The 25,986-nt window shown below is 43.6% G+C and overlaps 2 protein-coding genes across 4 annotated transcripts; both read left to right on the top strand.

The window, feature by feature from the left end:
- The first annotated feature begins 728 nt into the window (after positions 1-728).
- On the top strand, positions 729-21,275 carry n4bp2 (NEDD4 binding protein 2). 3 transcript variants are annotated; one of them, XM_061771193.1, is made up of 16 exons: positions 734-1,262; positions 1,896-2,874; positions 6,594-6,718; positions 6,814-6,902; positions 7,007-7,083; positions 7,218-7,358; positions 8,199-10,693; positions 10,802-10,887; positions 11,002-11,047; positions 15,994-16,097; positions 16,172-16,296; positions 16,399-16,525; positions 18,697-18,882; positions 20,096-20,264; positions 20,391-20,514; positions 20,587-21,275. In XM_061771193.1, exons 1-16 carry the CDS (start codon positions 1,028-1,030, stop codon positions 20,630-20,632), a joined length of 5,154 nt encoding a protein of 1,717 aa, XP_061627177.1. In that variant the 5' UTR covers positions 734-1,027; the 3' UTR covers positions 20,633-21,275. The 3 variants fall into 3 exon arrangements, with proteins under 3 accessions (XP_061627179.1, XP_061627178.1, XP_061627177.1); XM_061771194.1 differs by lacking the exons at positions 18,697-18,882; positions 20,096-20,264; positions 20,391-20,514; positions 20,587-21,275 and adding an exon at positions 16,838-18,690 and having other exon boundaries at positions 730-1,262; positions 16,399-16,575; XM_061771195.1 differs by lacking the exons at positions 16,172-16,296; positions 16,399-16,525; positions 18,697-18,882; ... (1 more) ...; positions 20,391-20,514; positions 20,587-21,275 and having other exon boundaries at positions 729-1,262; positions 13,582-15,998.
- Positions 21,276-21,402: 127 nt separating this feature from the next.
- On the top strand, positions 21,403-25,172 carry rhoh (ras homolog family member H). The gene is made up of 2 exons (XM_061771196.1): positions 21,403-22,961; positions 23,542-25,172. Exon 2 carries the CDS (start codon positions 23,748-23,750, stop codon positions 24,315-24,317), a length of 570 nt encoding a protein of 189 aa, XP_061627180.1. The 5' UTR covers positions 21,403-22,961; positions 23,542-23,747; the 3' UTR covers positions 24,318-25,172.
- Positions 25,173-25,986: the final 814 nt, after the last annotated feature.

Raw genomic sequence — 25,986 nt, 5'->3', positions numbered from 1 at the left:
GGGGTCCGGCCGATTTTCATGACAAACTCCAATAAAACGCCAGCATGCTAACCTTAACTGTGTTCCATATTCATTTAACATATTTAAAAAAAAATTAAAAATAAAATAAAAAATAAATAAATATATATATATATATATATATATATATATATATATATATATATATATATATATATATGTATAAAATCATTGTCATATTTGTTATTATCAGGAAATATACGTTTTAAACAAAATAGCACAACAGGATTAGATGGAAGAATTGGAAAAATCAAAGCTCTTTTTGGGTATCTTTTAATTCTATTTTTGTTTTATGAGCTCACTTTTGTCACGGGCCACATTTTAGTTGGTTACGGTTTCCCTCAGTGGGCTGTTGTGACTGTGAAACCATATCATATTATTACATATACACAACTAATTCATGGATAACTACTTATGAAATGAGAAGTCAAGGATACTAGTTTGTTCAACTACAGTATTGTTCAAGTGACTATAAAAGTGGGTTTGGTAACAAAAAAAATGCTTGTAATAGCTCAGTGTTATTATTTATAAAATATGACAATTTTAAACTTTGGTACAGAAGTTGACACGCATCATGTGCTTTCGTGGGCCACATAAAATGCAGTGGCGGGCCAGATGTAGCCCCCGGGCCTTGTGTGGCTGGCTAATGCACTAAATCCACAGTATGCAAACCGGGAAGCTTTTATTTTGGAATCGGCGTATTGACTTCCGGGTCGGCCATTTACGACCGTGGTGCCGACTGCATAGTGGCTTTAGTTTCCTGTTGTAGTTCCTGAGTACTTTGTATGCTGTAAACATTGTAACCTTGAGTAACTCAACTTCGTTCACGCTTTATGATACGGAGGAACGATGGCGTCCGTTCCGGAGCCGTTATTATTATTATTATTATTATTGTTTTAATTTTTTTTGCTGCCACGAATGTCTGTCTACACAAAATCAAGGTTTGTGGCCAGCTTCGCAGTTAGCTGCTAACGAGACCAAGAAACGGATTTACCCCAAACGTGCCACCATGCCCCGGAGAAAGAAAAGCGAACAGACGCCGACGGGAGTCTCCGGCGGGCCGCTCCCGGGGCAAAATGTCGGTCTCGGACCACTTCAGGATTACAGTGTCGCATTGGCGTCCAACCTTTCACCCAGCGAAGGAGGCTCCCACAGGCAGAAAATCACCCAAGAGATGCAAGAGATATTCCCCCACTTGGACCCCGAAGTTATTCACATCGTGCTGTCTGAGGTTGACTTTAAAGGTACAACTCAAGCATCTCGTTTTCTGTGCTTAGCGTAATTGCTGGGAGTTCCTTAAAAGCGCTTAAATCAGAATCAGAATCATCTTTATTTTGCCAAGTATGTCCAAAAAACACACAAGGAATTTGTCTCCGGTAGTTGGAGCCGCTCTCGTATGACAACAAGACAGTCAATTGACAGAGAACACTTCGGAGACATAAAGACATTGACAAAAAAAAAAAAAAAACAGTCACTGAGCAATAAAGGGTTGCTAGTTATCTGGTAATGCCGGATCATTTTTTTTGGACAATTGTGCAAAAAGATGCAGAGTTCTCTAGGGCTTAGAGCAGTTCGAAAGACTAATATTGCAATAGTCCGCTGCAATGACCATTGTGCAAAGGGCGCCGAGACTTCAAGCGAGTAGTGCGATAATCTGTTGATTGTGCAAATGCTGCAGATACTCCTCAATCAATGTGCAAATGAAGCAGATGCTACTCTGGCAGGAGTGGCCGGTATTGGTCAACACTTTTAATAGGACCTGAGCAGCAATTCCTCGTAAATCAGTCAACCGAAAGGAAAACAAACACGATTAATAGCAGACTGGTTAGATTGCAATAATCACCACGATAACCTAACTTGAGGTTTCTGCGTTGCAGTGGAAAACGCCACGGATTCCCTCTTGGAACTGTCAATTGCTGCAGAACTTGCAGCCCCCGTTGGATCTCCAGTGTCTGGCTTTGAGAGCACTGCCGCAGCCCTGGTTAGTCCTGCGCGTGTTTCTCAACCTGCACCCGACGCCGACTCTTTGGAAGCGTCCCAGCGGCTCACCTCTCCATTGTCTACCAGTCTCCTGACCGAAGAGGTGGACCTTCAAGTCGATCAAGAGCTACAAAACCTGGAAGATCGGGCTAACGGCCAGTACTTGTCTGCTGCCGTGACCCGTTCCTCGTTACCGCCGCCACAGTTTCCAGAGCAGATCTTCCCTGAGCTGCTTCAGTTCGACCGGGAGCCTGAGTGCGGGCGGGGCTCTGCCGGACGGCCATATCTTGAAGAGGGCTCAGTGCGTTTCGGAGCTCCCCCTCCATTTGACCGGCTCAACACTTGGGAAGGTGGCAGCGGCGAGGATCAGAAATCAGTTGTGGATTTCACACATCTGATGACGGAAGAGCTTGCGGACAGACCAAAACCTCCGTTAGATCTCCTCGCTTCACGCCGTCCGTCCGCCTTCCAGATGTATAAGAAGGAGTCATCCCAAATCCTTCTAGAACAGCCTGGCCCCATGCCCTCTGAAAATAAAGTCAGAGGAGTTAGTTCTCCAGTGACCACAGGAGAGTGGAAGCTTCATTCACCTGCTTTCCCCGCCCATTTACATGGAACCCAAGGACCGTGCTTTATCACCCCGATTGCACCTTCACACCGTTCAATTGGGCATCCCACTCCCTGGGAAGGCCAGGGCGCTGTCACTCGAGCACCTCTGAGACATTCTGCTACCATTCCCAAATCCTGGACTATGGCTGCTACTGCACATAATCCGGTTGGCGTCACACCTGCTCTGTCTAGCGAGCTTTGTTTGGAAGGCAAGGTGCTTGTGTTGCTACGTGGTCCACCGGGATCTGGGAAGTCCACTTTGGCTCGGTACGAAATCAACAATATCGCTAACAATGTTTCACAAATGTATTAGACCGCCACCTGATGTAAGGTTTCTGTCACCCTTGCCCAAAACTAACAGCATTAGTAGTTACCAAAATATGTTTTTACATTTCTCTAAGGGATAATAGTACACCGGTGTTGAATCAGAATCAGAATCATCTTTATTTGCCAAGTATGTCCAAAAAACACACAAGGAATTTGTCTCCGGTAGTTGGAGCTCTATAACCAAATGGATATTTTGGATGCTTAAATATATTGTCATCCATTAATTTAAAAATTTACTACACTGATACCTTAAGATACAGCCGACCCGACTTATGAGTTTTTCAAGACAAGAGTCGTCGTTCGGCAGATTTTACTCGCAACTAAAAATTTGAGATACAAGAACTTTATGTGGTGTCAGTGAACTTAACCCTCTCCTCAACAAGCTGCAGTTTAACAGACAGTGAACAACCCCCCCCCCCAAAAAAAAATAAATAAAAAATTCTCAAACTGTTTACTGCCACTCACAGTGGAGGTTTACCATCAAATTAAACATAAAACAAAGACAATTACACATTACACATGCTTAGATAAATCTGTTTAGCATAATGCTAACAAACAAAGCAAAAGGCCATAGATGGTGGGTGTCATGGTGTTTTAACCCTTTAAGCAACATATTTGAATACAAATGGTGGAGCAACACGTAGACCAATAATATAACAGTACTCACAGGCATATATTCTTTTTTCTTTGCAAAGAACGACTAATATTACTGAGGCTTACGGAAGAGTTTTGACAGCCTCCATGTACAACCCCAATTCCAATGAAGTTGGGACCTTGTGTTAAACATAAATAAAAACAGAATACAATGATTGGCCATTCATGTTCAACCTAAATTTAATTGAATACACTTCAAAGAAAAAATGCTTAATGTTCAAACTGATAAACTTGATTGTTTTTAGCAAATAATCATTAACTTAGAATTTGTGCCTGCAACACGTTCCAAAAAAGCTGGCACAGGTGGCAAAAAAGAGTGAGAAAGTTGAGGAATGCTCATCAAACACCTGTTTGGAACATCCCACAGGTGAACAGGCTAATTGGGAACAGGTAGATCGGGTAGAAAAGGAGCTTCCCTGAATTGCTCAGTCATTCACAAGCAGAGATGGGGCGAGGTTCACCTCTTTGTGAACAAGTACGTGAGAAAATAGTCCAACAGTTTAAGGACAATGTTCCTTCACGTACAATTGCAAGGAATTTAGGGATTTCATCATCTACGGTCCAGAATATCATCAAAAGGTTCAGAGAATCTGGAGAAATCACTGCATGTAAGTGGCAAGGCCGAAAACCAACATTGAATGGCCGTGACCTTCGATGCCTCAGGCGGCACTGCATCAAAAACCGACATCAATGTGTAAAGGATATCACCGCACGGGCTCAGGAACACTTCAGAAAACCATTCATCCATTTTCTGAGCCGCTTCTCCTCACTAGGGTCACGGGCGTGCTGGAGCCTATCCCAGCTATCATCGGGCAGGTGGCGGGGTACACCCTGAACTGGTTGCCAGCCAATCGTAGGGCACATACAAACAAACAACCATTCACACTCACATTCACACCTACGGGCAATTTAGAGTCACCAATTCATGCATGTTTTTGGGATGTGGGAGGAAACCGGAGTGCCTGGAGAAAACCTACGCAGGCACGGGGAGAACATGCAAACTCCACACAGGCGGGGCCGGGGATTGAACCCCGGTCCTCAGAACTGTGAGGCTGACGCTCTAACCAGTCGTCCACCGTGCCGCCACTTCAGAAAACCAAGATCAGTAAATACAGTTTGGCGCTAAATCCGTAAGTGCAACTTGAAACTCTACTATGCAAAGCAAAAGCTATTTATCAACAACACCCAGAAACGCCGCCGGCTTCTCTGGACCCAAGCTCATCTAAGATGGACTGACGCAAAGTGGAAAAGTGTTCTGTGTTCCGACGAGTCCAATTTTTGGAAATTGTGGACGTCGTGTCCTCCGGGCCAAAGCGGAAAAGAACCATCCGGACTGTTATGGACGCAAAGTTCAAAAGCCAGCATCTGTGATGGTATTGGGCTGTGTTAGTGCCAATGGCATGGGTAACTTACACATCTGTGAAGGCACCATCAATGCTGAAAGGCACATACAGGTTTTGGAGAAACATATGCTCCCATCCAAGCGACGTCTATTTCATGGACGCCCCTGCTTATTTCAGCAAGACAATGCCAAAGCACATTCTGCACGTGTTACAACAGCGTGGCTTCGTAGTAAAAGAGTGCGGGTACTAGACTGGCCTGCCTGCTGTCCAGACCTGTTTCCCATTGAAAATGTGTGGCGCATTATGAAGCGTAAAATACGACAACGGAGACCCCGGACTGTTGAACAGCTGAAGCTGTACATCAAGCAAGAATGGGAAACAATTCCACCTAGAAAGCTTCAACAATTAGTGTCCTCAGTTCAAGAAAAGGTGATGTAACACAGTGGTAAACATGACCCTGTCCCAGCTTTTTTGCAACGTGTTGCAGCCATCAAATTCTAAGTTAATGATTATTTGCTAAAAACAATCAAGATTATCAGTTTGAACATGAAACATTTATTCTTTGAAGTGTATTCAATTAAATTTAGGTTGAACATGATTTGCCAATCATTGTATTCTGTTTTTATTTATGTTTAATACAACATCCCAACTTTATTGAAATTGGGGTTGTAAATCCTGACATCTATATCAATACTGTACCTTCCTCAGTTGGCTGAGTCGCACACACCAGAAGAAGCATCACAATGTCCATTGAATTTAAATAATTCTTTAGATTCAATTTAATGTGTCATTACTGTATGTTTAGTACAATATTATATACTGCTCTAGTTCCTTTTTTCCTTTTTCACATTACAATTTTTTTGGGGGGCTGGGGGGTAGGGCTGCAACGGATTAATGGGATTTCCATCATTTCCATTCTTCCTGTTCTTTTTCTTCAACTTCTTCACCTTGTGCTTGTTGTTCTTGTTCTTCTTCTTATTATCATTATTTTCAAACACTTCTGTAACTACTTCTTTTTCTTCTTATTATTATTTCAATGGGAAAGGATGGTTTGCGATGAGTATTTTGAGTTATGAGGACGGCCACGGAACAGTAAACTTGTATTTCACGGCATTATTACTTTTCCACAAAAAAAGGAAAAGCGCATTATTATTTCTTGATTATTTGCAAATGACAATCTGTTCTCAATTGCCTTTTATGGATAAATAAAGGTTAAATAAATCAAAATAAATAAAGATGTGAAATGAAAAATTATTGTAACTTACATTCTTAAACATAAAAAAAAGTTTTACTGGTTGAAAGTTATGTTTAAATAATTTGTGATTTGGCAGAGAAGACCAGTGAAGCAGATAAAATTTGGGTATGAAAAGGCGAATTGACTTTGCAATTCCTCATTGCTGTTCCAAATGGTCTGTGATTGGCTGGCGACCAGTTCAGGGTGCACCCTGCCTCTCGCCCGAAGATAGCTGGGATAGGCTCTACCACGCCCGTCACCCTAGTGAAGAAAAGCGGTACAAAAAAATGGATGGTCCAAATCGTAACATCTCCCAGGGTCACAGAAATGTGAAGAGTCTGCATATAGATGCTGGTGGTCTGATACATTTGTTCTCTGATAATGCTCATTAAAAATTGTTCTAAGAAAAACTTAATTCATCTCTGCAGAGCTTTTCTAGAACACAATCCAGGTGGAGTTGCACTAAGCACTGATGACTACTTCACTCTTCAAGGACGCTATCACTTTGATCCCGCTGGTCTGGGGGAAGCTCACGAGTGGAACCACAAGATGGGTAAGCACAGATCTGCAGTAGGTAGTTGTAATAGAAAGAGAGAACTCTATTTTGAGTGTACTTTCTTTATCTGTTATTGCACCGTCACCCAATAGCCAAAGAAGCTTTTGAGAGAGGTGCCAACCCTATCATAATTGACAATACAAACATGCAAGGCTGGGAGATGAAGCCCTATGTGGCCCAGGTCAGTCACCTGCTTTCAATGCCTGTGTTAAAATGACCACTTCTTGTTGGTGCTTCTGAAAAATGGACAGGTTGTAGATTGATTTGATGGGTTCTACTTGTTAGGCATTGAAACACTATTACAAAGTGCTGTTTCGTGAGACGGACACTTGGTGGAAGAACAAGCCCAGAGAGCTAGAGAGGTGAGCAAGATCTAGGAAGTATAACACGATTAGCTTTCCTTCAAGATTGCCAAAATCTCACTCGTCAAGACTGAAATGCAATTTAATCTTTATGTTTTGTGTCTTTTTTTATGTGTGTCCGTGCCCCTGTGCAGACGCAGCAAACATGGTGTGACTGCGGAAACGATTCGGCGCATGCTAAATGGCTATGAGCGCTTTGTAACAGTCAAGTCCATCATGGGCGCAGTGGTCCCTAATTTGAAACAGCGCCTCCACTTGGACAACAAAAACTTACAGTAAGTGTCAATCACAAACGAAAAGGACAAGTCTTTTCTGTAGTTTGTGGCAGACTGTGTCCTTTATTTAATAATCAAATACTTTGAAATATCCTTGCAGCTGAAAATGTAGTACAAACCTAATCATACAATTATTCACGGAAATGGACGGCTTTCTGTCTGCCAGTATTGGTGTGCGGCTTGTGTATCGTTGTTCCTCTGCTTTGGGATATAGTCCCCTGGCTAAAGCAAAATTCGTAAAAAAATAAAAACAACATAAAACAAAGAGCCCTGCGATTGGCTGGCGACCAGTTCAGGGTGTACCCTGCCTCTCGCCCGAAGATAGCTGGGATAGGCTCCAGCACGCCCGCCACCCTAGTGAAGAAAAGCAGTACAAAAATGGATGGATGGATAAAACAAAGATATAGTATAATTGTTAGAACATTTATCGTGCAGATCTAAAAACTAAAAATTAAAACTCAGCACTCTATGGTGCAAAATAGTACAGAGGAACACACTGCATGCAGGAGTGAAACAAACTCAAGCAGCGATCTCATGACACTGATATCGATCAATATCAATACAAATGTTGGTATCGATATTATTGATATTTATATCGATTCGCCCACCACTACTCGCCTGCTCTCTGTTTGAGACTGTTGTTAGTGGAAACAGTGCGCGTCAGCAGGGATGTGTTTTGAACTAGGGAAGCCACTTAAGTAGACATTAACTGCATAAAATTAATTAAGGTCAAGTGCTGTGCTTTGTAATAAATTTGGCATATACAAAGATGTCTGTCCTCTGTACACTTTCTTTCATTGGGTGTCACTGTATAGATCATACTTTTTTTCCATCCATCAGGTGTGTGACTCCTGAAGCAAAATGTCCTGACCTTGTCAGTGAACCTGGACTGATGGACCAACGTAAGCATTCCCAGCCTCATCTCTTTTCCTCGCTTCCTGACGTGTCATCTAATCGTCATCCAAGTGAGTTGCGGCAGTTGGAAGACGACGAACACAAATCAACAGATTCGCTTGTTTTCCAGCCAATTGGGAGACTCTCAGAACGTTTATACGAGAATGATAACCTGGACCTGTGGGCTTTGGATTCTGACCTGGATGCCCTAACTCAATCTGGAGGAGAACAGGGGGTACCTGATTGTATTGTAGAATCAGTGATGAACGCAGGCCACCGCAGTAATGAACTCCCGGTGGCTTTCTCTGAGTCTATTAAACAAAGGGTACCAAGAGAAAGACCTACTAGGAAGTTTGATTCAGCAAATCTGGTGAAAGATATGAATCATTCAAATGGCTTGGCAATGGAGAGAGAACAGAATAATAAAGAGGCGGCATCAGTGGTAGCTAGCAAAGAGGGAGAGATGTCCAAGATGTTGCATTTTGTAGGTGACTGGCCAGCTGAAGGGCCCCTTGAGCAGCGGCAGGAAAGGAGAAAAGAAAGATCTGAAGACATTGATGGAAGTGAAGACAGAAGGGTGTCTAAAGAAGTCAACAATGACACATGCAAAGTACAGTCTGGAACTAATCTGACTGAGTTCCAGAAACTTCTTGATCTCATTCAGACTGGTGTAGTTACTTGCCAGTCTGGTTCTCCTTGTGCATCACCTGTTTGTCTTTCCCTAGGGCAGGATTTGGAGAAAGATGACAAGATTGAAGAATCCCTTAGCTGTAGGTCTGAGCTTGAGGAAAAACAACAGAAGATGAACGCAGCGAAGAGTGGCAGAGTTGATTTACCAGATTGTGTGTTGGACTGGAAAGCGTCTGAATCTTACAAGGGTAATGAGGAGATTGTAAAAAGTGAAAATGAAACAAGTAGAGCCACAGTTTTGGACATTGGTTGCGAAACGGAATCAGATGCTGCTGCAGATACTCGGCTGGCTATTAGCACATCTGAATCGACAGAGCCGAAAGAAAGCCATAGCATTGAGCATGACAATGATACAGAGTTTGCATCTGCCAGCAATACCAAGAGGGACACAAATAAATGCAACGAGCAGACAGACAATGTAATGACAGTGCAGCCTGATAGCAGACATTCTAGTGACTTATGCCATGGTCCTGTTGCCAGGGACTCTGTGGAACCAGAGAGTTGTGTTCTCAGTAGAAGCAGTCTAGAGCGAAAGCAGCGCCACGGTCGCAGATCAGGGAAGCAATGTAAGCTAGCCCTCACCTTCTCTCAAAACTGTCTGGCTCCTTCACTCGAAGCACCCGAATGCCCCATTACCACTTCCCAAATTCTTGACAATGCTCAGAGTAGCAACACCGCTTATCCTGACTGTGACTCCAGCCTCATGCCTAAACTGTTCCCCAAGCTCAACGAAGAGGTCCAACTGCGAACTGACTCGCCTGTCTCTTCGGATAGAGGTTGTCCCACCCAGACTGAACCTCAGGACTTTGCGCTTCTTTGGCGTCTTAATCGTCAAGACGGCCCGGCAGATACTCTTGTCGCTGCTTGCAGCTACTCGAGTGACGTCACAGTCCTATGTGGCGTCTCCTCACGATTCGTGCCAGAGGTTGCATCAGCAGTTTCTGCTGCAGTTGCAGTTCACCCATCCACTCACAATACAGTACCATACCGCATGGTGCACGAGAAAAGCACACAGGTGGAGGACAAAGAATTAGGGGCAGTTCACAGCCGTCTTGAGAGCCTGAGCATCCTCAGTCGTCATTTTAAACTAGTTAGTTTGGATACATTGGAGGACTTGTTTGACAAATGCCACCAAGACTTGGAATGGACAACCAACCTGTTACTAGACTCTGGAGAAAGCCTCTTCAGAGACGAGGATGTTTTAGAGGAGATACAAGAGGAAGAAGCAGTTAAAGTTGAACAGAACACTTCACTATTAGTAACAGTATTAGAAACCAATTTGGGGGATGATCTTCCATCTCCAGAGCCAACTGCTGTTGTCAGTGCGCTTCAACAATCTGCAAATGAGGTAGTTAACGAAATTGGTGGAACCTCCGATACTGACTCATCAAGATTTGGAGGCACGGCTTCTCCAATCAGAACCAAAAATCAGCCGGATACACATTCACACACCGTAACAACCAGTCCTATCCTGCCTACTTTGGAAAAATGTGATGACATTGAACACAAAATGATAATCGAGGAGTCAAGTTTTGCGACTCCAGATGACATTGCTAGTTTGGAAGAGGTCCACCGGCTGCTGCAGGTTGAGCTGGAGGACATGGAGAGAGAAGAGAGACAAAAGAAGAATTGGAGGGCCAACGAAAAGAGAGTCAACCAAGTCGTGAACATTCAGAGCGTAGAGCTGAAACTACCCACTGAACTGGCACTGCAACTAACTGAACTGTTTGGACCTGTGGGAGTCGAACCAGGTAACATTGCAAACTAAAAATGTTATTCTAATCAATGACTTGGAAAAGCAATCAAAATTCACACTCTTATGATTTATGATAATAAGCATAAGTTCCCACAATATTCAGGTGCATGTGCTTCTGAAGACTATGCAGTGCAGATGGACATGAACCTGGCTAAACTTCTCCACCACAAGTGGAAAGAAACTATCCAGGTGAACTGCAAACCCTTGCAAATAGCCAGTGGAAGTGATATGTGCTAGAAAATCTTCACTATTTTATGGGTCAATCTGAGTGGATCTGTACAAGTTAAACATATTGTTTCACAGGAACGACAGAAACAAGCAACTCTTTCCCAACAATTGTTTCTGGACGGTAAGTTAAAACACACTCATGGACAAACTCAACTGACCTCAAGATGAGTTGTTCAATACAGTTGAAACAAATAAAACACAAAAAAACACTATGCCAAAAATAATTTACATCTGCCTTAGTTCGTACTGCAAAACGCACAGACTGGGACCAAAAAAATAGTCACAGTCTCGATTATAAGTTGCACCTTTGAATATCGCCTACATTCAGTATGGCATTGTTTGGATAAGCTTTTACAAAATTAACATTTATTTTTGTCTATAGTTCCAATAATTTTTTTGCAAAGTTCCTGTCTTAATGACAGGAGATATGATCACTCAATGAATTCTGTAATGAGCATCTTGAAATGCGCTGTGAGATTAAGAAATGTAAGAAAAATCCCATTCAGTATATTCAGGTTCAGTAGTCAGCTGGGAGGCCTGAATGTTAAAGCCTGCCGCACACTGGGCGATGCGGTCGAGCCCAATTGGACCAGACCATCGCATAAGAATAATAGTTGCTGACGCAGCCCGCTCATTGAGAGATTGGATATAGAGTCGCCCCGAACAGTGAGCCGTATAAGTCTTTGATGCCCCTTCATTTTAGTACATGGGAACAACATGGAATGAACCACCTAAAACAACTATTTAACAATAATGTTTTTAGGACACGTGATGAACTGTTCCACAAATTCCAAATAACAGCCGGAAACTTTCTTCAATACAATAAATTAAAAGCAGCAATAAAAAAAAAAAAAAGAATACCAACACCCCAGAGCACCCTCGGACTGCCAGAGTTTGTCAAGCAAATAATGAAGTTTCTCCCGCAAAGTAAAAGAAATCCCTCAAAAGTTTATAAATTAATTTCATGTACTAAATCAATGCACTTACCAATCACCAAATGGGAAGAAGTCCTCTCCATGTCTGCTGACTGTAGCTACTGGATACAGATTTGTAACGATACGTTTATAATGACAAAAAACACATATCTACAGTTTATACAATATAAAGTGCTCCATAGAACACACTTTACTCAGTACACTATGCATAAAATGGGCTTCTCTCCAACTAATATATGCGTGCAATGCACCAAAAATACCCCAGACAACTATTTTCATGCTATATGGGAATGTACACCAATTCAATGCTTTTGGTCTTCGGTTATACAAAAACTCTCGTATATTTTAAACTGCAGGATTCCACTTTCCCCAAGATTGTGCATAGTTGCCGACTTTAGCATAATTGACCTCCCTAATAAATATTCACAATCATTACTTGTCGTGTTAGCTACCGCTAAGTTAACAATTCTATTAAACTAGAAAAACAAACAACCTATTAACATCAATCAGTGGCTAAATCTCATCATATAATATATTGCTTTAGAATTAAAAAAAAAAATAAAAATCAGCTGTTAGGCAGTAGTGCCCCCCCCCCCCCCCCCCCAACCCCTTCGGCTCACTGACCTCTCCAGATTTTACTGCACCACACCACTCGGGGTGGGGGGCACTGATACACTGGGTAGGGCCAATGACTGCCAGTCAGGGCTTGGCAGTCATAGTAACGGGGGGGAGGTGGGTCTCACTTGGTTGCATGGCGGTGCTCCTGAGGGCGTGCCCTCCCCTGGGCTGGATGACTGCTTGGTGTTGGGGCTGACCTGTCATGGCCCGCGGCTGCTCCTTGGGTGACACCCTCCCCACCGCCCCTTATCGTTCCCTTGTCGGGTGCCCCTATCCGCCCTCCTTTCCAACAAACAAGGGACACTCTCCCGCCCTAGGGCTGTGCGGGGACTTGCTGCATCGTGGGCCCTGGGGGGTTATGGGGGGGGCGTCTGGCTGTCCTGGGGGTGGAGGGGTTGTGTGTTTGGCGGGGCTTGTGGGGCGTTGGGTGGTGTGGGGGGGTTCTCTGGGGGGGGGGGGGGGGGTGGCATTGGGTCCCTGCGGGCCCCACTGGGTGGTCAGTTGTCTGGGCGCCTCGGTGGGGCCGGCGGACCGCCCCGGGTCCCACTCTGTGGGACGTGTACCTTCCGCCGGGCTGCTCTCGGGTGGACCCCTGGGCCCGATCCCGCCCCTCGATTGATTGATTGGGTGGGATCTTCAGCCTCTGCGGTTCGGCCACAGCAATTGCAGGACACTTGTGTCAGTCTTTGCGCATGTAAAACGGTGTCAATTCACTTGCATGTGTCCGCAGGCACACACCCCTGGGACTCTTTCACCGGGTGTGGGGTCACGCACTTACTGCGACAAATAACTCATGAATATGCAAATCGCTTGTGTATCCCCTCACTTATACTCTCGTCCTGTAGACTTATATTTTGCATAATTAATCCCACCACACTTCAGTTGTATAGCCAGGTTCACGACCCTTGTCCTGCATGCTTCTTCTCCTGTCCTTGTCCTGTTCTATCTTGTCCTGTCCTTCCCTCACAGGATGTATCACTACATCCCCATGCAACACTCGTATTTAATGTTTCATTGTTGTAGATAATGTAATGATTTACTTCTCTCATCCTGTTTACAATTAGTGCTTTGTCTTTTGTCTTTGTTTCTCTCTCCCTTCTAGAAACTTTGTTCTCTTCGATTGATCAAGTCTGATTCTCAATAAGCCTAAATTATAATACTAAAAAACCACAGCGGAAGCTTAAAAACTCCACTGTGACACAGTAAAACTGTTCTGGCATAAAAGGGATACAGATTTTCCATTCTGCTTGACCTAACAGCCAAACAGGACAAAAACAAAAAAATGAATATTACAGGACATGTACGAGGGCAGCAGAACAGTGGTGAGGTGTGCTTTAGGTGTGACAGAGGAATTTAAGGTGGAGGTGGGACTGCATCAGGGATCAGCCCTGAGCCCCTTCCTGTTTGCAGTGGTGATGGATAGGCTGACAGATGAGGTTAGACTGGAATCTCCGTGGACCACAATGTTTTCAGATGACATTGTGATCTGCAGTGAAAGGAAGGAGCAGGTGGAGGAACAGTTAGAAAGATGAAGGCATGCACTGGAAAGGAGAGGAATGAAGATTAGCCCAAGTAAAACAGAATACATGTGCATGAATGAGAGGGGTGGTGGGGGAAGAGTGAGGCTACAGGGAGAAGAGATAGCGAGGGTGGAGGACTTGAAATACTTGGGGTCAACCATCCAGAGCAATGGGGAGTGTGGTCAGGAAGTGAAGAAACAAGCAGGTTGGAACGGGTTGAGGAAGGTGTCAGGTGTGTTAAGTGACAGAAGAGTCTCTGCTAGGATGAAGGGCAAAGTTTAGAAGACAGTGGTGAAGCCAGCCATGATGTACGGATTAGAGACAACAGGAACCAGAGCTGGAGGTCGTGGAAATGAAGATGTTGAGGTTTGCTCTCGGAGTGACCAGGTTGGATAAAATTAGAAATAAGCTCATAAGAGGGACAGCCACGATTTGATGTTTTGAAGACAAAGTTAGAGAGAGCAGACTTGGATGGTTTGGACACATCCAGAGGAGAGAGAGAGTGAGTATATTTGTAGAAGGATGATGAGGATGGAGCTGCTAGGCAAGAGGAAGACTAAAGAGAAGGTTGATGGATGTCGTGAGTGAAGACATGAAGGAGGTCGGTGTTAGAGAGGAGGATGCAGGAGATAGGCTTACATGGAAAAGGATGGCACGTTGTGGCGACCCCTAACGGGACAAGCCCAAAGGAAAAGAAGAAGGGAAGAAGCAGGTTGCTAAAAAGAGAGGACGTAAGCGAGAATAAAAGCGAGAGTGTAGATATTTTAAAGGAATGTTGCTCACTCCATTCCTTTGAATGTACCCATTGAGGTAGGTACCGCTCACATACATTTTGGTCACAAGCTTCGCTTTTTCAACCACAGGCACATTATACATTATGAATATAGTTAAGTATTGATGCAAAACACAATATTTGATGCTTTATAGTACACACTATATGGGTGGTGGGCGGTGCAGCAGCCGTTTGCTGTCCTACTGGCTTAAAACCTGGAAATGTCTTTTGGCTGTCAGTGAAACCTTCTGTGCAATTTGATTGGTTGTAAGCTGCAACGTTGTGACAGCGTGTGCTGGCGATTCAAATTTGTATCATGGCAAAGCCAGTGGCCAACTGAAGGGCCACTCCTGAAAACAGTTGCCGCGTGACAGTTCAGTCCGGGTCAGCCACGTCGCTCAGTGTGCGGCAGCCTGACAAAATTAAGCCCGGGTTGTAACACTGCCCTGACAAGCTTGTTTGATAGGCACTCGACATGATACTTACTTTGCCAATCGTTTGTATTATGCACAGCATTCAACAGTGGTAATCTGGGCCACATCACCTTTGTCACGTCTACAGTGTATTTAATCTGGTCTAGGTAAGATGATAAGTTTCTAAATTTTGTGCGTTTCCTTTTCATGTGCTCAGACTTTCAAGTGAACCAAAATGCGTCACAACAAAACTACGTGATGTTCTTTTGTCTTATTAGTCAGCTGCGGGTGCAAGAATGTAGCTTTTCTGTAGTGAGGAGAGCATCCGTCCATCCATTTTCTTTACTGCTTGTCCTCATTCGGCTCACTGGAGCCGATCCCGGCCAACTTTGGGCGAGAGGGGGCCGCACCCCACACTGGTGGCCAGTCAATCACAGGGCACATAAACAGTAGTAAACTATCTTTTCTACCCAAATGGGATTTCTTACAAGGTTGGTTACAAATTAGCAAGGCACTTTTCTGATAACCTAATGCCCACTGAAACATGCAATTCACAGCAGGAATATCCAGTGGAAGGCTCCCATTTATTTACTTGAAATCTAGGTGGTGCCTTAGAAAGGAGGGGAAAAAAAGCAGTGTATTTAATGCTGCTTTATGAATGCCACGGCAATCATACTGATTTGTATTTTAACTTGAACGAAGAAAAATGTTTGTACATTGCCCCACTTCATTTGGTATAGTGCCATGAGTGAACCTCAGCTGGGCAAACCGACATTGTTTTTCCTTTTTTTGTTATTTTTGCGACAAAGATGCAGGGATGCCTATGATGGACCACTGGAATGTCTCCCAGCCATGTGTCTCCCTACGGGACATTATGAAAGAGGAGCTGGCTATGCAGGAGAACATGGAGAAGGTAATACACACTTTAATTTGACACTTCTCATTGATCTCTCTTTGTGAATTCCCTCCGACCCCATTTTTTTTCAGTCAAGACAAAATCGAGCAGACCTCAGCAGACGTGATGGGGCCTCCGTGCTAAAAGAGGATCAGCTCTACTCCTGCTTCCCCTCCATTGACAGACTTTTTCTCCAGGATATTTTCAGGGGTCATAAGTAAGACTCAATTGTTGCATTCATTTGAATCAACTGTGAATCACCAATGAAATCCTTCGAGTCAACATGACTAATGAGTTTGCATGTTTATTAAACCTGCAGCTACTCTCTCAGCCAGACGGAGCTCTTTCTGAACTCTCTCCTAGACCAGGACCCTGTCAAGACCGTCGTCGCTCCAGAACTTCCTCAATCAGACCACCACAGAACTCCCAGCAAAGAGAGGGAAAAGGTACCTGTTGTTTACAAACCCAGCCAAAGAGACCCACCATATGAACAAAGGTATTGGGACATCTGGTGCCTACATGTGCTAACTATAGAATGGAAGACTTTGTACAAGATGTTGGCGCGTGTCTGTGGGAATTTTTGTCTTTTAATCCAGAAGAACATTGAGGTCAGAGATCACTAATTTCTGACATGAGAGAAGGTATGGCTCGCAATCGCTGCTGCTGTTCATCCTGAAGGTGTCTGATGAGCTTAAAGTTCAGGTCTCCTAAGTTGTTAACACCTATCGTTTTTTTTTCTACCGCTTATCCGAGCTCAGGTCGCGGGGGCAGTAGCTTTAGCAGGGACGCCCAGACTTCACTCTCCCCGGCCACTTCATCCAGCTCTTCCGGGGGGATCCCGAGGCGTTCCCAGGCCAGCCGAAGGATGTAGTCTCTCTAGCGTGTCCTGGGTCGTCCCCGGGGTCTCCTCCCGGTGGGACGTTCCCGGAACACCTCACCGGGGAGGCTTCCGGGAGGCATCCGAATCAGATATCCCAGCCACCTCATCTGGCTCCTCTCGATGCGGAGGAGCAGCAGCTCTACTCTGAGATCCTCCCAGAAGACCGAGCTTCTCACGCTATCTCTAAGGGAGAGCCCGGACACCCTGCGAAGAAAACACATTTCCCCACCCACTTTTATGCATAAAACGACATTGGGCAAGACATTTTTGTTTTCATTTACGGTCGCTTCCGTGTTCGTCATTTTTTTGGCTCTTCTATGATTGGGTACATTTTGTTACTGACTTTACTGATTACTGGATTTCAAAGGTAACCAAGTTAGACGAAAGTAACTTTTTAGTTACTTTCAGCAGCTGTCAAGTGGCAGGGATATCACTTATTCAAAGTACAAAAAAAGCATTAGCTTAACCGTACCCATTACTTGGTAATGTACGCCACACAAGTTACAGAATGATGTCATCAACATGAAAAAATAACTTAAATGTGAGTGTAATTGAAGCCACATTAAATGAGCAACCTATAGCAGACTTGACATGCCAAATAGCCACCTAAATATAAACAAGCACACCATTCTCAGTACACTCTCATTCTCTAAAGACTCTTAACTGATAGATAGACAGACAGACAGACACAGACTGTAGCAACCCTGCCGATTGTGTGGGGGTCCATGAAGGCCACTGTGTGTGTGTCTGTGTGCGCACATAGTGTACAACGAACCTTGGTATTGTCCTCTTTAGAGAAACTCTGAAGTAGTGACTGTATTTCCAGTTTAAGTATGCCAATCCCTCGTCAGCGTCCATTGTGTTTGCGCCGCTGGCTGCTTGGGCACACGTGAGTTGACGATGTGCGGAACACGTCACGTGACGTCACTGCCCCAGACGGCTCCGTTTATAAATATTTCACCTTTCTTCGATATTGTAGTTAGTCGTTGTGTGCATTTTAGTTATGGATAGTTAAGAATATAGTGTGTTTTGTCTGTTTTATTAGTCATTACTAAAACAAAGGCTGAAAATTGGTCTACACTTATGACATGAATCAAATGTCTTGGTTACTGACTTGCCTCATGTTCCCAAGCACTGTAGTTTGTTGATGATAAATATCTATTGCCTGAGCATAAATAGCATATTATTATTATTCAAAAGCACATCAAGTTCTGGTTCTTGTGAGCAAAAAAGTAACTATTGGCAGATAAATCAAAGTAACTGTAGTCTGACTACTCTAATATAAAAAGTAACGCGTTAGATTCCTCATGACCTCACCAGACCACATTTTTTGGGTAACGCATTACTTACTTTTACTTTGTAACGCGTTAGCAGCATCACTCAGCATCTCCACACACTTGAAGGGTTTTGGTCGCAAATATTGAACGCGTTCATACAGATTGTCGGTCCCGACCTATTTTAAACCCTAAAATCAGGACGAATAGCCTTAACACACATCAGACCTCAGGACAATCTTAGAGCATAATCTTGGTAAGACTTAAGTTTGTGTCTGTCGTTTGACGCGCTTGGTCAGGAAGAGGCAAAATTGGCACAAAAACAGGCCGATTGTCTATATGTGTGCGCACTGGGCCTTATAAGATTTGTATTGTGCCGATCTGGTGGTGTCTGGTAAAGCAGCCTTTGTGTCCTACTTGTAGTTTCACTGACCCTAGTACTTATTTTCCTTTGCTTTGCCAGAGGCAGACGCTTCCAGACCCTGCCGTGGCTCACTTCCAGAACTATCAGGACATCGAAGATCCCGAGTATAAGGACTTCAGGGCCGAAGCCAGTCTTCAAAGAAGTCAGCAGCTCGAGAGTTTTTCCAAAGCTGCAGAAGCTTACAAGCAAGGGCTCAAAGAGGTGGCTTCATTTTATGCAAACCAGGTTAGGAGCTGAATCTTTTTCTTCTGCCGTTCTCCGTAGGTATGAGCATAATAATTCATTGTTAAGAATTCTATTGGGTGTATGGGATTGATTGATGATTACAGGGAGTCCTCAGTTTACGATGGTACCGACATACAGTACAAAGTTACAAGGTTACAAATGGCGTGCAATGAACACATTTTTGCGCAGCGGTATAAGAATACGGCGTCCCGCAGCCCATGAGGGGCACTCGGTTATCGCCGTAGTTGCTGTTGCCGCGGGGGCTGGCGGTGCACGAAGTGGGCGGTTACTGCCTCGGCAGGAATGATAGTGGCAGAGTGATTTCAGAGTGACAACGGCAAGAGATTTGGCGGGGTTCTACAGTGAAAACAGCAGAAGGAGAAAATGGAGGAATCAATATATAAAGCAATGTCCCGGTGTTGTGACCTCTGCGACACAAGGCGGATGAAGTACCGTGGTGGGGAGTCACAGCGATGTTGGGAAATCTTCACTGTCTTGGATGTATCGAGTTAGTTGAAAGTGGTAGAATGGGTGATTTTAGCATTTCTAACAATCAAAATCTAAGCTTCTAATAAAGTATAGCATAGCCACACATGCTTCACTTGTGGAACAGCAAAGCCAGACCTTTTCATTGTAACAGTGGCAAATACATATTGCCAAGCTGCGGCCTACTTTGCATCCAAACCAACAGTAAAAGGCATCAGGCTACCTTCTATTTAGCCGCTTAGCAACCAGCACCAAATATGCACGTTGTCCTGCATCGCGAAAGCCAAGTGCACTGCGTAAGGGTCTTCACTGATTTTCATGTCATTGTTTTATATTTATGGCCTACGAGTATTTTTCTTGCAAATATTTACTATAATAAGGACTTTACTGTTGCGTTAGCAATAGTGGAAGTGAACTGGTCGCTAGCCAATCACAGGGCACATATAAACAAACAACCATTCGCACTCCCAATTTAGAGTCTTCAATTAACCTACCACGCATGTTTTTGGGATGTGAGAGCAAACCGGAGTACCTGGAGCAAACCCACGCAGGCACAGGACATGTCATGCTAACTCCATACAGGTGAGGCCGGGATTTGAACTCCCGTCCGCAGAACTGTCAGGCAGATGTGCTAACCAGTCCTCCACCGTGCCGCCATAACTCATCCAGTTAGGAGCAAATATGTGCTGCTCTAAGAAAACATCATTTGTGTCCCCTTGTCTGATAGGGACACTTCCACGGGCAGCGGATGCGTGAGGCCAACCACCGTGCAGCAGTTCAGATCTTTGAGAGATTCAACTCCTCGCTTCTATCTAAGAACATCCTGGACCTCCATGGACTGCACGTGGACGAGGCCCTGGAGCATCTGGGCCGCATCCTCCACGACAAGACAGCAGGTACTAAGAAGAGAAGCAGAGTATGGGCGCTTGATTTGAAAGAAGGGATGAAGTTGAATTTCAATATTTGTGTACTTGTGCATGCTGCTTCTTTTAAAATGTATTCTTTTAACTGCTTGTGTGCAGACTGCGAACAAGGTCTGTGTCAACCGCAGCTCTCTGTCATCACAGGAAGAGGTAACCACAGCCAGGGGGGCGTGGCCCGCATTCGCCCTGCCGTTATAAACTACCTCAAGAGCACACGCTACAGGTACACACACACACACGTACACACACGTTTGTCTCAAAGTCGCACTCGTCGTCATATTTCCTTATCTCGCAGGTTTACAGAGCCAAAGCCGGGTCTCGTGGTGGTCTCTTTGAGGTAGAAAAGAAGCTGGTGCAGGACATTCGCGTAAAAGCCACTACAAGGAACGATGCTAACTAATACATACACACAGATCAGCTTGGTACACTCTACCTCCTTCACCTTCTTGTCTTAAAACAGCCAAAAAGCAAAGAATATTTTTGAAATTGATGTTAATATTGATCCCAAGGTTCGTAGTTTTCTGTCGCTGTTTCACTATGGAATTGATTATTTTTTAGGCATCTGTAAACTAAGAATGGATGCGATTTTTACATTTTAATTCTTTTTTATAGTGTGGCACTGTTTCGGTTTTAGTTTTCTCCATGTCTTTTAAGATATTTAAAATCACCCGAAAATCCGAACAAATCTTAAATGAATGCTTACAGAAGAACAAAAACCTGATTGCTTTTAGGTTGTTGATGGTTTAAGATGATATGCTCAGTTTGCAACGTACATTCTGTAAATTGCATGTTTTACTGATTACTTTTTATTCAATGTTTAAGGTTGAGAAATACCAAATGAGAATTTATAGTAGCTACTTAATTCTGCAATGTATTCTAAAAATTGTAAAGAGAGTGTTGTATTTTTTTGTATTCAATGTATACTCATTGTTGAAATGGGATAGTTGTATGAAGGAATAAATGTTGTTGTTGTTTTTAATTCAATTTGACACCTTCAGTTCATTTCTTGCTGGCTAACAACAAAGCACATGCAGGGACAAGAGCGGCCCCCGCTGATCTTTGCAGTAGTGGTGTGCGATACTGAAAGATTCGGTAATCATATGATACCGCGTAAATGGCGGATATCGATAGCTATACTTTTGAATAATTAAGATTGATGCATCATGAAATTGCTAAAGCTGAATGAATTGCCGTGAACGTTTCTTAGGAATATGTATTAGTTATAACAAATACCAGGAAATGAATGTGTGTGTAGTCTGAGCTGTATTACGGTCATACATTTATTGAAAACCCAATAAATGTATTCATTTCAAAAATGCATTTCTTTGGTCTAAATGTAGTGCCTCGAGGTCTAAGCATAATTATTACCTTTGACTTGGCTAAAGTAACAAATGGCACTTTAAAAATTAATATTGACTGGGGATGACTGAAATATTACTTTCACAAGGATATTTACCTGGATGTTGTCTGCCACACCGAAAAACCAGTTTACTCTACCAACATTTGTCTGTTTGTACCACAGTGTACAGTATTGACTCTGGAAAAACATCCCCCAACAAAGACTTACGGTGGTTATGAAAAGTCTACACACCCCAGGTAAAATGACAGGTTCTCGTAATATGAAAAAATAAGACCAAGATAAATCATTTCAAACTTTTTCCACCATTAATGTGACCTACTGTATAACCTGGACAACTCAAAAGAATATATATTTCCACATTAATGGTGGAAAAAGCTTTCAAATGATTTATCTTGGACTCATTTTTCTGTATCACAAAAACCTGGCTTTTGAAAAAGTCTGTGTTTGCTTTTGTTTTGATATCCACTGTACACCTTGAAGTTCCTCGCACGTCATGGCACCATGGTTGAAAGAAGAACGAAAATGGCGGCGTTGTTGAAGTGATTTTCCCCAAGGATCTTGGCCCACATGCAGTATCCGAGTTGACACGAAAGAGCTGAAAACAATGTGATTAGACAAACAGCGGTGAAAGCATATCTTCCGTGGCACAAGTAATGCGTGAAGCCCATCACAGTAATGTTTGTCCTTGTTATGATATGGCTGACGGATCGTAGTCCAGACTGGTCCGTATCTGGCATCATGGACATTACTAAACCAATTTGGCCTTAATATTGAAAGTTCTATTTTGTATTTTTGATCTGAGCTGAAAATTGAAATTGCTGTTTGTGTGTCTGTGCGTGTGTGTGTGTGTTAGAATGAAAAACTAAAGAATCAGTCACTTGCTCATGTTTTGGAAAGAAGAAAATGTCCACCGATTTGAAAAGAACGAGCAAATAACGCAACCGACTGCACGTGGGAAAACGTACACGTGAGTTCCCCCCCCCCCAAATTGAAATGCAGAAAAGTGAACATGTGCTGGACGGTATTGTGGAATGTCGCTGCCGGTGGGGGAGGGACGTGTGACCCTCCTTCTCGCCTCACCAGCAAGCGGATGTGCTGTGCTTGTCATTTCTTGCCACCTTTTTTCAGCTGCTTGTCTGTACTTCACCTGACAAGTGCTGAAATACACAGTATATGCACTTCTGCTTGCTTGTGGGATGAGTCAGGAAGTAAGGAAATAAATCGATATACAGAAACTGTGGCCCAGTTGATAAGAGACATCCGGCTATCTGCGAAGAAGCGACTGACATGATTGAAAAGACTGAGCAATGGTAAGTTTTGAAAGTATGCATACATTTAGTTGGTTTTTATATTATTTCGGTACTGCCGTAATGAAATGTGATAACTAATGCATTAGACTAGGATGCGTGTGGGTTTTCAATGCGTTATTCCTGTGATAAAAGCTCAAATCAGTAGAAATGTTTTGTCTGGCAAAGAAAAATGTAAAAAAAAAAAAAAGAAGTTTTACTACGCACTTAGTTATTTTTTTCTTGTACGTATTAATGTATCCCCTCATGGCCAGCGGTAAGGCCGAAGTCCAAAAACTCAATGGCATAATTAAGAAAATGAAGAGACCAAAAAAAAAACTTCCCAGCATGCTTAGGCCTCACCTTAAAGTGCATTTGTTAAGATTGAAGTCCTGTAAAAGAGCAGCATTTTCTTGTATAGACTCTTTTTGTGTGAAATTGACATATTTCTTCTGTCATTCATTTTCAGTGTGACCCTAAGACTCTTGGGTAAATGCTAATGATGGTACTGAGCGATTTTGTGACACGCAGGGTCCGGCTTCTGAATGCGTTACTGCAACATGCTGTACAAACGGGTCATATCTGTTCTTCACGTCTTCCTCAGAACATTTGTCACCTGCTGGCAGTGCCGACGAGGTCCCCTGAACAAAGACAAAGGTGACCTCTAAAAAGCTTGCTACAGGAGACGAGCAATCGGCTACGACGCGTCAAAATGACGGAAAGCCCAAACTTTAAGAACGGCGTGCGGCGGCTTTGACGAGGTTGAGGCTGTCGCGCTTCTCCGGAGCAGAAGAGAACCGATCAGACGAAATGTCTGTCAAGTGCGTCTTGGTCGGGGACTGCGCGGTGGGAAAGACAGCCCTCCTGGTCAGCTTCACTTCAGGAACCTTCCCCGACACCTACAAGCCCACGGTGTTCGACAACACCGGGGTGGAGGTGTACACGGACGGTGTTTTGATCAGTCTGGGCCTGTGGGACACGGCGGGCCAGGACAGCTTCAGGCAGATCCGACCCCGATCCTACCAGCAGGCCGACGTGGTGCTCGTCTGCTACTCCGTGGCCAATCCCAACTCTCTGGCTAACGTGCAGAGCAAGTGGATGCCGGAGGTACGGGAGAACTTGCCCACGACGCCGGTGCTGGTGGTGGGCACTCAGACGGACCTGCGGGAGTCGGCTTCGCATCGGGGCGGCTGCGTGTCCGCGGCGGACGGGAGGCGCGTGGCTCAGGAGGTGCGCGCCAAAGGCTACCTGGAGTGTTCGTCCTTGACCAAGCGAGGAGTGCAGCAAGTTTTCGAGTGCGCCGTGCGGACCGCCGTCAGCCACAACAGGAAGCGGGCCGCGCGACGTATGTTCAGCATGGACCGCTGCAAGGTCTTTTGACCCTCGTTCAAATAGCAAGAATTTAGAAACTTCAACCACAGACAATTGTTTGAGTACATATCACTTATGTGACTGAAAATTTGAAAAAGATCTTTACATCATTACATGCAAATCACGGCTGTATTGTGATTTTTGTTAACATTTCGTTCAAAAGGTTTCAATATGATCATGATTCCATTTCGCCGGTTGGCTAGGGTTAATCTCAGTATCGGGTCTGGCGGCGAAGCGATGCGTTCTCCTGACTTCGGTGCAGGCAGCGTGAGGGCAGTTCCCGGTCAGCGATGGCGCAAATGTGAGCGGGAATGTTTGTCGGCCGGGAGATGTGCCCTGGCTGCGGTTGCCCGGCAACCAGCAAAGGTGCCGTTTGCCTTTTTCCTGACGTCAGCTGCTCCCAATGACGCTGAACATTCGGAGTGGAATAGAAACTGGATGGATGGACGTCTTCACAAGGATCTAATCACCTTAACTCGGGGTTACGCTTACCTTTGAAAGTCGGTTTGGCTTTCGGGATTCTGCAGTTTACATTCAAAAATGAATACATAAATAAAACTCCTAAATGAGCGTAACAACAATTAAGGCAATATCGCTCAAATTTAAAATGATTGAATTCATCGGCCACAACTCGGCAGGAGGTACACCAGCAGAATCTCGTGAGATACAAGAAATATTCAATACAATACAAAACGACAAAATTCTACCTTTACCAGTATCATAATGCTCAATTTTTATGCGACGCTGCCAAAAATAGGAACTGAACTGTTTATCATCATTGTATTGTTTTGATGCCGTTAAATGTAATGTATATCTAACAATAATAAACTATTCAAATGTTGCCCCTCAAAGACTTTATTAAACTGCAACCCTTCAAGATTCTACTTTTTCATTTATCATTGATTTTTTTAATGTTGTTTCTCCAATACGTTTTGCTAAAAGCAAATTGTAGTACTACATCTGGAAGTTTTTGGGATAAATCTGCAAACGTTTTGATAAAGCAACTTTGTTTTTTAAACATTGAACGTCCTCCCATTTTGCACTTCGTGTACAGCGGCTGAGGATGAGACAACGCTCCTTTTTAAGGGTATACCGGAATATACCTAACCACATCCCACCACATATATATTGTGCAAATACAAAATTCGAGCGCAAGTCTTACATTTTTAATAAAGCTGACACGTCATTCTAATCTAATTATTAGAGCCAAGCGAAGAGCTGAAATAATGTGCCTTTACAAAGATAATGCTCACTGTTCACGTCAGGGACGTATTCATTGAACAATATGTTTATCATTGTAGTTGTAGTTATAGACATGGTAGTATTGTATATATTCAGTAAGTGAAAAACTAAAATTGCATGCATTGATCACAAACATGTAAACACACACAGCCTTGTAAAGAATAACGGCACTATGGCTTACGTCACACCGAGAATCGTTTGGAATATGTAGCTACGTAAATGAGGCCAGCCACATTTTTTGAAACACCTCGAAATTTGATGCTGCACCAACGCAAACTTCATCCACAATCAAGAAAAAAAAAAAAAAGAAAAGTTGCATTGTTATCTTTTTAAAGGCAACATTTTAATAACATCTCTTCTATTGGATCAAATTAGATTGTACAGTTTTTATGTCTTAAGTTCTTTTGACGTATATTGTCATCAATGTACAATGTAG

The sequence above is a fragment of the Phyllopteryx taeniolatus genome, chromosome 4 (assembly GCF_024500385.1).
Source record: "Phyllopteryx taeniolatus isolate TA_2022b chromosome 4, UOR_Ptae_1.2, whole genome shotgun sequence".
Lineage (NCBI taxonomy): Eukaryota > Metazoa > Chordata > Actinopteri > Syngnathiformes > Syngnathidae > Phyllopteryx > Phyllopteryx taeniolatus.
Note: the sequence above shows the minus strand (reverse complement) of the source record. Positions and strands in the feature narration are given on the sequence as shown.

What these genes read in the sequence shown, in the direction of transcription:
- rhoh (XM_061771196.1), top strand. Translation starts at nt 23,748, where the DNA reads ATGTCTGTCAAGTGCGTCTTGGTCGGGGACTGCGCGGTGGGAAAGACA.
- n4bp2 (XM_061771193.1), top strand. Translation starts at nt 1,028, where the DNA reads ATGCCCCGGAGAAAGAAAAGCGAACAGACGCCGACGGGAGTCTCCGGC. An exon ending in GTCTGAGGTTGACTTTAAAG is followed by an intron (nt 1,263 to 1,895) that starts GTACAACTCAAG and finishes TCTGCGTTGCAG; the next exon opens with TGGAAAACGCCACGGATTCC. An exon ending in AGTGGAAAGAAACTATCCAG is followed by an intron (nt 10,888 to 11,001) that starts GTGAACTGCAAA and finishes ATTGTTTCACAG; the next exon opens with GAACGACAGAAACAAGCAAC.